Source organism: Nerophis lumbriciformis, linkage group LG09 (genome assembly GCF_033978685.3).
Source record: "Nerophis lumbriciformis linkage group LG09, RoL_Nlum_v2.1, whole genome shotgun sequence".
NCBI lineage: Eukaryota > Metazoa > Chordata > Actinopteri > Syngnathiformes > Syngnathidae > Nerophis > Nerophis lumbriciformis.
The window spans coordinates 16,862,122-16,874,264 of NC_084556.2; the positions used below are offsets into that span (position 1 = coordinate 16,862,122).

Sequence of the window (12,143 nt, forward strand, 5' to 3'; positions counted from 1 at the left end):
ATAATATGTATAAAGATAACTTTATGGTGAGAAAAGCGTAAAGCCCATTTTCTGTGCGGATTTTATAGTATATTTTTTCCCGACAGGCACTGTCTTGGCCATTTCGAGACTGCATACAGGAAGTAAACATAGGATGAGACGCCCCAGTGTCTTTTCGAAAGGAACGATCTGATCTCAATACCATAAAAATGGATCGCTTTTCCTGGTCAAATGGCCTTTTAGAAATGAACGAGACGTTGGTGATACAACAACGAGGGGTCAGATTGTATGACGGAGACGAAAAGGTCAAGTTTACCTGTTTTCCGAATGATCAGCCTTAACACAATCATTGGCAGCCACGTTAAACAGGGATTTAAAGTCAAATATGGCGTGTTATTAATCGTTTTTCTGCATGTCTATAGGCTAAACTGGACGTGGGAATTGTCCTATTGAGCACCCATCACTTGATTTGGAGGGACGCCAAAAATCATGTAAGTATGTTGATTGAATTGTGTGTTCAGTAACCAATCCAATGTAAACATGCAGTACCATGCAAATAAACCTGCTCTTGAATGTTGTTACTTTTCTTAGGAATGCTGCATTTCAATGCCACTGTCGCAGATTGTCTTTTTTGAAGAACAGGCTGCAGGAATAGGGAAGAGGTAAACGAAGTCAATTGGTATTGCTATTGAAGTATACTACATTCAAGCACTTATTGTGAATACTTCACTATCATGTGTTGCAGTGCAAAAATTGTTATTCATCTGCACCCTCCACCACCCAACAAGGAGCAAGGTCCCTATCAACACAGCAAGTTTCCCTACATCAAGCTCTCCTTTAAAGAACATGGACAGATTGAGGTAGCCCCACACTGTTTCCATCAACATTTTCCCAGTGTAAACAGCCATGGTGCTATTTATTTACAGTTTTTTAGGAGGCTAACAGAGGAGATGACTCAGAAAAGATGGGAAAACACTCCTGCTTCTCAACCCATCTCAACAGGAACTGCCTCACAGGTTAGAACTTTTAATTTGTTCACTGTATAATTAAATATTAGAGGTGTTTTTTGGTTTTTTTTTGCTGGCAGCACGGTGATACAGGGGTTAGTGCATGTGCCTCACAATACGAAGGTCCTGAGTAGTCCTGAGTTCAATCCCGGGCTCGGAATCTTTCTGTGTGGAGTTTGCATGTTCTCCCCGTGACTGCGTGGGTTCCCTCCGGGTACTCCGGCTTCCTCCCACCTCCAAAGACATGCACCTGGGGATAGGTTGATTGGCAACACTAAATTGGCCCTAGTGTGTGAATGTTGTCTGTCTATCTGTGTTGGCCCTGTGATGAGGTGGCAACTTGTCCATGGTGTACCACGCCTTCCGCCCGAATGCAGCTGAGATAGGCTCCAGCACCCCCCGCGACCCCAAAAAGGGACAAGCGGTAGAAAATGGATGGATGGAGGTGGTTTTTGCCTTTTGGTTTGGGCCCTTTCAGGACTGCGCAACAAGGGGTAATTGCACTACTAATTACTTCAGCAGTGCGTTTCGGTGCTTTTTTGGGAACTGTTGGAGCTGCCTTGGGGAGCTTTTTGGTCACGGCCATGTTTGCGTGAGAGACAAGCTGCTGTCTCTCTGCCACACCGTAGTCCGCGTGGAAAAACTGGGAGAGATGCGGAAGAAAAGACGTGGGGTTGCGGCGCTAAACGTTGAGCGCCTCGCTCATCCGTGCAGACTGGACAGTGGCTAGTGGGCAGCCTGGGATGGAGTCGGTTCTCGTAGTTGCTTTGATGGGTCTGTTCCTGTGCTGATGCAACCAGCTGCCACTTCATAGGTGCCATTTCTACATACAGCTACAAAAGTAGAACACTCTTACATGTGCATTAAATAATACATATTGCACACATACAATTACGCCGTGCATAGACAAACAACAAAACATAACAAAAAGCATTTCAACACCCACATACTGTACACCACCGTGGCATCTGCAGTGCTCCCATGCCATCATCTTGTTACCATGTATTTTTTTTTAATCCTTTTTTTTGTGGACATTTTGGAGATCAACCACATAAATCCTATCTTATCCTACCCTACCCTAACCTACCTACTCTACTGAAGGTGGTCACATATGGCTCAACATTCAATTCATGCGATATCCCACAGGATGGCAGTGTTGCTTCTCCTGTATATACTGACTTAAACTAAGCATAGTTGTTCTTTTGTTTTTTTTTACTCCTGTCCAAGCCAGTCTTTTGTCCAATTCTTGACATTTGTAGCATAGTTTGGTTGAGATTGACATTATTTTTGGTGTAATACTCCATCATCCACTAATCAACAATTATGTACTTTGTTTATATTTATATGATATTTATTGACATGTGTATCAATATAAATTTAACAGAAAATGTCTTTGCACATGTTTAACCACTGACAACAACTTGTTCCCTGCTTGTTTCCTTTTCTTTCCCCTTTTGCATTGTGATGCAGTCAGGAAGGACGCGCGCAGTGGGGATTGTTGGCATTGAGCGTAAGATAGAGGAGAGGAGGAAAGAAACGGACAAAAACATCTCAGAGGTACTGTAAAAGGAAAGCACTAGTCCACTACTATCATCAAAGTTCAGGATATACACACATGAATTCCTCTTATTATTATCACTATAAACAACAAGTATTGGCACTTACTTTACAAGTAACTTTAGTTTTTTTAATAAATGATGGTTATTTTGTGCAAGTTACATATTCATTTGTTTATTTTTAGGCCTTTGAGGATCTGAGCAAGCTGATGGTAAAGGTAAAGAATGTTACATTTGTCTATTACAGCATGTCACAAAAGGGACACCCCTCACATTTCAGCCATCATACTACAAAAATGAATGTTGGATATAATTTAGAGTAGTCTGTGTACGGTTTGAATAGCAATATAGATTTACTAAGGGGTTTGTCGTTGTCTAATATTATTGTGAATACTTGTTTATAGTCTTGTAAGTATTTATTTTTAACAACAAAAATAGTAAGTAGTGATTGTCCTGATCGGCTCCTGCCGGAGTAGGACCCCAACGCAGAGAAAAAATAAGATAAAAAGCTCACTCAAAAAGGAGTGAGAAAAAACACTTAAGAATGCACACAAAAGGATGTAGAAGCGGAAAATAGACACAAAAGGAGGGTGTATGTGAACAAAGACCTCAGCATACGTACCAAGCCATCTGTGTCTCCACACTTTTATATGGCTGTGAAGCTTGGACCCTGTATCGCCGCCACATCCAACAGCTGGAGAACTTTCACATCAAGTGTCTTCAGCGGATCCTTGGGCTGACATGGCGTGATCGTGTGCCACACACGGAAGTCCTGAGTAAAACTGGTACCAAGAGCATGGAGGCCACTTTTCTTCAGTACCAACTGTCATGGGCCGGCCACACCATCAGAATGCCAGTTGATAGACTTCCCTGACAACTGCTATATGGTCAACTTCATCATGGCCAGAGATCTGCAGGAGGCCAAAAGCGGAGATATAAGGACCAACTGAAAATAACTCTCAAGAGTTGTGGAATACAGCACACACAGCTGGAAAGCTCTGCCTCAGATCACACTCTCTGGAAGCAACTCTGCCATGCAGGCCTTCAACATTTTGAGGAGGAGAGAAGCGCAGCGAGGGAAGGGAAACGCCAGAGGAGGATGATGGGCCCTGCAGCCAAGACCACAACAAACACTAACTTCATATACCCCTATTGCAATAGACCATGTGGCTCTCGTATTGGACTTTTTAGTCACCTCAAAACTCACCAATAGAAGAAGTGGAAGTCATCATCGGATACGATGGACTACCATAAGCAAGTAATCAGGAGGAAATGGGTATAGGTAAAGGTGGCTCTGCCTCTTGACCCAAAAACCAGGCACTGCAAAAAGAAGCAGTTAAGCAGCAGCAGAGCTGCCAGAACATGACAGTAATGTGTTTCGAACAGTTGCAATGTTTACATGACAAGTTTACAGTTTCACATTTTAAAAGAATACAAAAAGGAGTAGGAAGAAGCTGAGATTATTTATCCTACCCCTTTTTCGTCTAGAAATAATTTCTAACACAATTGTTCACTTCCTTTTTCAATCTTTAACACAACAAATACATTAATAAATATCAATGCAGTTCACATGAATAGATAATTACTATATGGTTCACATAATTTACTGAATATGTGACAACACAAGTGAGTACCAGTATGATTGTGTTTACAGTCAAACATGGTCTGGAGCTGCATGAGTGTCGCAGGCACTGGAAAGCTGCGGTTAGTTGAGGGAAACCTGAATTTCACTTTTGAATTGCGCCTTCCTTTGTGTAGCGAGTCATTTGCAGAGGATAGTAAATCTACACCACTACAAAGGGATGTGAAATGTAAAACTCACAATTCAATTTAATTCTGATTGTTGGGGTGACGACTCGATTCTCGGTTCACACTGATTCACGCAGTATATTTGGTATAGATTTTTTGATAAAAACCTTCCAAAACAGGTTCCAGGTTAGAAAAGCTTCTCTTGTCTTCTGACGTATGATGTGTACGCACAGCGAAAAAGCGCACAGATAGTCTAAAGAACGTCTTTTTAAAAATGTATTCTTAAAAAAAACAATTTTTTTAAATTTTGAATTGATTTTTGAAAATTGTGACTCTATTTTTTCCTGGTACCTCCACTGCTATACTAGCTGTAAACAGACTACTCTGTAGTGTATTTATCACTGTAATGTTGTTACTTGAGAAAGTAAAATAAGTGTGAGGTTTACTTGCATTTGAGGTGAAAACATACATTATGTATTTTTTTATGTGTATTTGATGTTGTGTTTTCCTTGCCTCTGTTTCTGCGTTTTAGGCCAAAGAGATGGTGGAGCTGTCCAAATCTATAGCAAACAAGATAAAAGACAAACAAGGGGACATAACAGAGGATGAGGTTAGAACTGGAGATAACCAATGAAGTTGCATATACGATGCAGATGCACCATAATTGTATATTAATTCCTGCTTTATAGACGATCCGCTTCAAGTCCTACCTGCTGAGCATGGGTATCGCCAACCCTGTCACCAGGGAAACTCACGGCTCTGGCACACATTACCACTTGCAGCTGGCTAAACAACTAGGAGATATGCTCCAGGCCCCTCTGGAGGTACGCGTGAGACGCTACTCTTATCTCGACCTTTACTCAATTCATCACATTACTTTCTCAGGAGCGTGGAGGCATGATGGCACTCACAGAGGTCTACTGTATGGTCAACAGAGCTCGAGGCATGGAGGTAAAAGGCTATCAACTCGACAAATACCTAATAGAGTTTAAGCTAATAGAGATTGCATTATCCCCTTTTCTGCAGCTTTTATCCCCGGAGGATTTGTTGAACGCATGCAAGATGTTTGAATCCTTGTCGCTGCCATTGAGGTGACTTAAAAATATTTCTATGTACCTTAAAGGATGTGTATTGCCAAAATATAGGAGCAGGGTTAGAAAACCAGCCAGGCTTTTCCTGCCTCGCTTCCTGTTTTTGGAAGTGTTGCTCACTTCCTGTCGCTTCTCACAATGTTGCACCAAACGCTCCCTTTGTTTGTCTTGTACTATTTTTTACTCTGACAAAAAAGTTTCAAACCATTTCCAGCTTGAGACTTGTGTCGTGTGTAGGCTGCGTGTGTTTGACAGCGGCGTGATGGTGGTGCAGCTGCAGTCTCACAGCGAAGAGGAAATGATCGCCTCAGCGCTGGACAATGTAAGCGCCACAAGATATGAGGAAAGGAGTCAAGCTGCACATTGAACTCCTCCTCACGCTGTTTCTCAATCTGCAGGTGTCAGAGAAAGGTTCTTTAACAGCAGAGGAGTTTGCAAAACTGTTGGGGCTATCAGTTCTTCTGTCTAAAGAGCGGTGAGTGTCGAATGTACAAGTCAAAGGTTGTACTTTTCGGAAAAATTCACTAGACTTCAGCTCAGCGAGAATCAAAACATTAACTCTGAGCGAGTTTTGCTATTTCCTGGGCTTCTTTTGCGACACTTCCAAAAAATGGACAAGTCTTGAAGAGATGACAGCTGCTAACCTTCGATAGCTAGTGGCAGGAGTGTTTGTATCTTTAAAGACCCGTAGCGTACAACATAAAGAGACCAAACTGTCTCTTTATGTATTTTTTGCTCCTGAAAATGAATCTGGCAGTCATTTCCTATGATATAAAACATTTTTGGGTCAGATAACTGAACTTAGAACACCCCCTTTCCATCGGCAGACTCAATACGGCGCACCCTCTTGGTGTGATGTCATCTACAGAACTGAATCCTATTTTCCCACGTATATAGTGTGGATAAAGGCATGTAAAACTATTATTTTGATCACTTAATTGCATTTTTGGTTCACCCTGGTCCATGATTACTTCCAAACCGACATGGTTAACATTATGTGCAAAAAAATAAATATAAAAATAATAGCCTTTTACGGACTTCCCTGCTTTTCCATCTCCTTTTCAGCATTTTCTCATTCATCTTGAAGTAAACATCAGTAGAAGAGGACACAAAAATAAATCGGCTTCCTTATTTTTTCCCCTCTAATTTTCTGTTTTCCCGCAGGTTCTGACACATTCTTGGAAGTCAGAATCATTAAAATGATCGTTGCAAATTACACTCCCCTCGCTTGGTCCGTCCCATTTTGCACAGATCTATTTGCATGTAGAGGTCAATACTTTCCTCATTTTCCCATCATTTGGAATTGTATGCAGGCTGACCACTTCTTTAGTTGTATTGCTACAGCCTGCAACAATGCATCTGGCGGACAAATTTGATCATTTCTTTAAATCCCGCGTGAAAATATCGTGATTCGGAGTGAAGATGCTACCAAAACACATACTGATATGAAATATAAAATTGCCTCCAGTCTTCTCTAGGTGATGTCAGCAGGCTGATGCAGGCCCGTCCACACGTTGGAGCTAAAAGTGGGCCTTCTAAAATGTGCTAAAAGCCTAAAATCCCTGCTGTGTCTATTTTGGTAGGAATTTTACTTTACATACCGGTACTCGGGTTGTACCAATATTTCGGTACTTTTCGATTTATTTCAAAATAAAGGGAAACACAAAAAATGTCATTATTGTCTTTATTTTAACAGAAATATTATGACACATTAAACATAAGTTTCTTATTGCAATCAAAGAACAATTTTGGCATTAAATAAAATAGTGAACATACTAGACAACTTCTCTTTTAGTAGTAAGTTAGCAAACAAAGGCTCCTAATTTGGCTGCTGACAAATGCAGTAACATATTGTGTCATTTCCCATTGTATAATTTTGTCAAAATTATGAGGCACAAGCGGTAGAAAATGGATTACTAATCTAGTGTGTCTGCTTGTAAGTACGCCATGCGTGTGCATTGCCTACCACGTGTTTCTTATTAACAGCAATGCCACAACATGTTGACGGTGCGCCGTAATGTCCGTTTAAAAAAGTACCGGTATTTTTCATAGGCAGTATAAAACCGTTTTTAATTCGTTAGTACTTTATTAGTACCGATATACTGTACAACCCTAGTGCATATCAAAACTTCTTACTTTGTTTTTAAAGTGAGGATTCTGTTTTAACATTTTAGTAATAGTGATTAACTGTTTTTAGACTTACAGCGACCCCAAAAGGGACAGGCGGTAGAAAATGGATGGATGGATGGACTTAAGATGGAACACATTAATTAATTTTCCGTTATTTACGATGGGGAGTAATATTGTTTGCAGTATTTATTCCTTTCTTGCAAAAGATTCAATTCTGCTTTTTTAGGGGAGAGTTTTGGCGAGACTTATTCCCAAAGAAGCAGCAGTCTCAACAAAAGGTGCTAACCGTGAAACAAAAATAACACAGTCTTTATTATGCACAATCAACCGCTAACGTTAGCTGCTAAATAGGCCAAATAGGCAGTCGTCGTCATTTGTTCAAATTAGGAGGTGTTTTAACATATTATTACAGTGTTTTTTATGCACTAAGATGATGGTAAACAGTTTGACCCTTCAGAGGGTTCCAATGTATTTTTTTTGTTATTGTTTTGTTTTATATAATATGTTTGTTCTCTTTATTCTCTTCATTGCTGCTCCTGCAGGTTGCTACTGGCTGAGAAGATGGGCCACCTGTGTCGAGATGATTCGGTAGAGGGTTTGAGGTTCTACTCGAACCTCTTTTGAGCTGTTTGTCTCCATCATGGATAGGGATGGGTACCAAATTCGGTACTTTCATAGGTACCGACCAAAGTCTATCGGTATTACCGGGTACCAATTCACATTAATTCAAGCGGTGCCATATGTCGATACCTTTGGTTGCACGTCACATCAAGTCCGGTTGCAGTCCCGGCACGACTCAAAAACTTGGCCGGGAAACAAGCAGTCAAGCAGCGCTCAGAGCGACTTCAGCCAAACTGCCTCTAGGTATTGTTACAATTTTCCATGCCAACAAAGTAAGGAGGAGGACCTTAAAGGTATTGTAAGGTTTGAATTTTCAAAATGTACTAGCTCGATGCTAATTTATTTTGGATTTGCCATAGACATGCTGCTAATTAGCATTATCAATTTTGTATGGTGATCTTAACACCTTAAAATTTGTTAATCAGAACTACATCAAATAGCTGGTGTGTAATACATGCAATACTTGCAGTATAAACACTTTGTAGGGCTCAACAAAATAAAAATACATTGGTACATTCATCTTGATGGCAAAGACTACTTCCTGACCAAGGCAACACAACATAGTGTATACATTACTGCCATCTAACATCTTTGAATTGCAACTGCATGCAAAGTGTACACTTACTATTTGGGTGACGTGGCTGGGTCGGTAGAGCGGCCGTGCCAGCAACTTTAGGGTTCCAGGTTTGATCCCGGACAGCACAGATTGTTGTTGCGTTTTTAATTTACAAAAATAGCAATTAACATTTATTAACACATTTGAACACAGAAAGGTACCGAAAATGAGCACAGCTGAGTATGAAACCATATTGATTCAAATGTGAAAGATACCCATCCCTAATCATGTATTATTAGATAGCAATGTATCAGAAATTGACTGCGCTCTCTTCATTTTATCATGTCGAAAACACCTTTTCCTCCACCTGGAGTTTGCAATAAACTTGTGATAAATACATATTCACAATGTATCAGGACTAGGAATGTGTGTGAAAAATCATGTTAATAAAAGCCACTTTTAGTCTTTGTGTATTGACTGCTTTAGGCTTCATCTCAGAACAAGCATTGCCGTTTTGGAAGGTAAAATAAATGTCTGTGGACTAGAGATGTCCGATAATATCGGACTGCCGATATTATCGGCCGATAAATGCTTTAAAATGTAATATCGGAAATTATCGGTATCGGTTTCAAAAAGTAAAACTTATGACTTTTTAAAACGCCGCTGTGTACACAGACGTAGGGAGAAGTACAAAGCGCCAATAAACCTTAAAGGCACTGCCTTTGCGTGCCGGCCCAGTCACATAATATTTACGGCTTATTGCACACACAAAGGAATGCAATTCATACATGGTCAACAGACATACAGGTCTCACTGAGGGTGGCCGTATAAACAACTTTAGCACTGTTACAAATATGCGCCACACTGTGAACCCACACCAAACAAGAATGACAAACCCCTTGCAGCACTAACTCTTCCGGGACGCTACAATATACACCCCCCGCTATCCCCTACCCCCCCCCACTTCAGCCCCCCAACCCCGCCCACCTCAACCTCCTCATGCTCTCTCAGGGAGAGCATGTCCCAAACTCCAAGCTGCTGTTTTGAGGCATGTTAAAAAAAATAATGCACTTTGTGACTTCAATATTAAATATGGCAGTGCCATGTTGGCATTTTTTTCCATAACTTGAGTTGATTTATTTTGGAAAACCTTGTTACATTGTTTAATGCATCCAGCGGGGCATCACAACAAAATTAGGCATAATAAGGTTTTAATTTCACGAGGGTATATATCGATATCGGTTGGTATCGGAATCTGTAATTAAGAGTTTCACAATATCGGAATATCGGATATCAACAAAAAAGCCATTATCGGACATCTTTACTGTGGATCACTCTTTGATTCGATGAACCTGCCACGTGGTTCACTCATTTTAATTAACTCAATTGCGAGCTAAAATGAGACAAGGCAAGTCATCCTAATGGGGCTTAATTGAACATTAACTGTAGTGTAAACAATTTATAGGCAAAATAGACCTGTTTTTGAACCAAATTGACGGATTTCCTCACAAGGACATTGTTTAGTGTTGCATTTTATTGTACTAGCTCAGCAAAGTAATGCAATAATGCTATTTGGATCGTTCTACAGTTAAGAGTGCGTTTGTGTGTGTAATTCTGCAAATGCCGAAGACCAAGGGTGCCCAAACTTTTTCCACTGAGGGCCACAGACTGACAAATCAAAGGATGCACAGGCCACTGTTGTAGTACTCACCTTCAAAATCTGTACAATATATAGATTTTTTTTCAAAGAAGTAGAAGATGCAACTTCGGTAAACATTTCAGGTGAATGCTGAAGATCTGAAGCTGAACTAAAACACTTAACATTTAGCATGCTGGCCAGATAGCGTCAGGTAACAAGAATATGAGCTAAAAAAAAAAAAAAAGCTAGCAAGCTAACAGTACTATGCTAACAATAGCATTCTTACAGTTAGCATTAGGTAAATACGAAAGTATATGACACTGAGGTGTATACCTGCTAAATTAGCTAAACAAGCTTTTGCTAACTGTAACATGCGTCAATAACCAAAATACATTACTCTGATGTCTGTACCTGAAAATGTTTAAAATGCTAGCAGTGATGGGCAGTAACAAGCTACAGCTTAACTACATTTTCCAGCAGCTTGGCGGTAGCTTAGCTACATTTTTAACGAGTAGCTTTTCCTGAAAAACTAAAAAAGAAACATACTTGACAATGGCAGAGAGATTGTCTCCCGCAGATTAGATTTTTCCTTGAGTGATAAAGACTACGTCCAGGAAACCCACAATAATGCGTGTCCTTGGTCATATTTAGACAAATGTGTCTGTGTTTAGAGAAAACAATGCCCAAAACCTTAGTTTTTAGTTGTTTACTTTGTAAACCAAACCCTTAACTGCTCTCTTCATCTAAGACGTCCAACACAAATGTAGGAACACACATTAAGGTGAGTTGAGTTCATGAAAAGTTTTACTGCACATAACCATTATCAACTGTTCCCAAACAACACACAAATCATTATTTTTTTGTCAAGACATAGATAGATGCTAGTGTGGACTGTGACACAACAGTTGGTTTACTTGTAAAATCTTCCACTCCTCCTTTGTCTCGTTTTGTCCACCAACATTTTCATGCTGTGCATGAATGCACAAGCTAATCACCGCTAACATGCTATTTAAACTATCTGTATGTACATATTGCATCATTATGCCTCATTTGTAGGTATATTTGAGCTCATTTAATATCCTTTACTTTTATCCTCTTTTTATATAATTTAGTTTTGCATGTCTCATGAAGAGTGGCTCGTGAGATCGACAGGCAGATCGGTGCAGTGTCTTCAGTAATGCGGACGCTGTATCCATCCGTTCTGGTGACGAAGGAGCTGAGCCGGAAGGCAAAGCTCTCAATTTACCGGTCGATCTACATTCCCATCCTCACCTATGGTCATGAGCTTTGGGTTATGAGTCTGACCGAAAGGACACGATCACGGGTACAAGCGGCCGAAATTAGTTTCCTCCGCCGGGTGGCGGGGCTCTCCCTTAGAGATAGGGTGAGAAGCTCTGTCATCCGGGAGGAGCTCAAACTAAAGCCGCTGCTCCTTCACATCGAGAGGAGCCAGATGAGGTGGTTTGGGCATCTGGTCAGGATGCCACCCGAACGCCTCCCTAGGGAGGTGTTTCGGGCACGTCCGACCGGTAGGAGGCCACAGGGAAGACCCAGGAACGCCTCGGGATCCCCTGGGAGGAGCTGAACGAAGTGGCCGGAGAGAGGGAAGTCTGGGCTTCCCTACTTAGGCTGCTGCCCCCGCGAGCCGACCTCGGATAAGCGGAAGAAGATGGATGGATGGATGGATGGATGTCTCATGACACATTATCTGGGTGTAATATTGGCTACATTTCAAATAGTTGTTTGTGTGCCATGTTGTTCTAGACCACAGCAAACATTACCTAGCTTGCCAAAGATTGTAATAAATCTATTAAA

The 12,143-nt window shown here is 40.9% G+C and overlaps 1 protein-coding gene across 1 annotated transcript; it reads left to right on the forward strand.

The window, feature by feature from the left end:
* The first annotated feature begins 96 nt into the window (after positions 1-96).
* vps36 (vacuolar protein sorting 36 homolog) lies at positions 97-9,140 on the forward strand. The gene is made up of 14 exons (XM_061962488.2): positions 97-284; positions 402-470; positions 571-641; positions 725-839; positions 906-995; positions 2,457-2,543; positions 2,728-2,760; positions 4,824-4,901; positions 4,981-5,115; positions 5,177-5,242; positions 5,318-5,382; positions 5,620-5,704; positions 5,781-5,857; positions 8,055-9,140. Exons 1-14 carry the CDS (start codon positions 189-191, stop codon positions 8,134-8,136), a joined length of 1,149 nt encoding a protein of 382 aa, XP_061818472.1. The 5' UTR covers positions 97-188; the 3' UTR covers positions 8,137-9,140.
* Positions 9,141-12,143: the final 3,003 nt, after the last annotated feature.

Excerpts from the sequence above, each read along its gene's own strand:
- vps36 (XM_061962488.2), top strand. The coding sequence starts at position 189 with ATGGATCGCTTTTCCTGGTCAAATGGCCTTTTAGAAATGAACGAGACG. Across the intron at positions 285-401 it reads TGTATGACGGAGACGAAAAG|GCTAAACTGGACGTGGGAAT; the intron begins GTCAAGTTTACC and ends GCATGTCTATAG. Across the intron at positions 5,858-8,054 it reads GTTCTTCTGTCTAAAGAGCG|GTTGCTACTGGCTGAGAAGA; the intron begins GTGAGTGTCGAA and ends CTGCTCCTGCAG.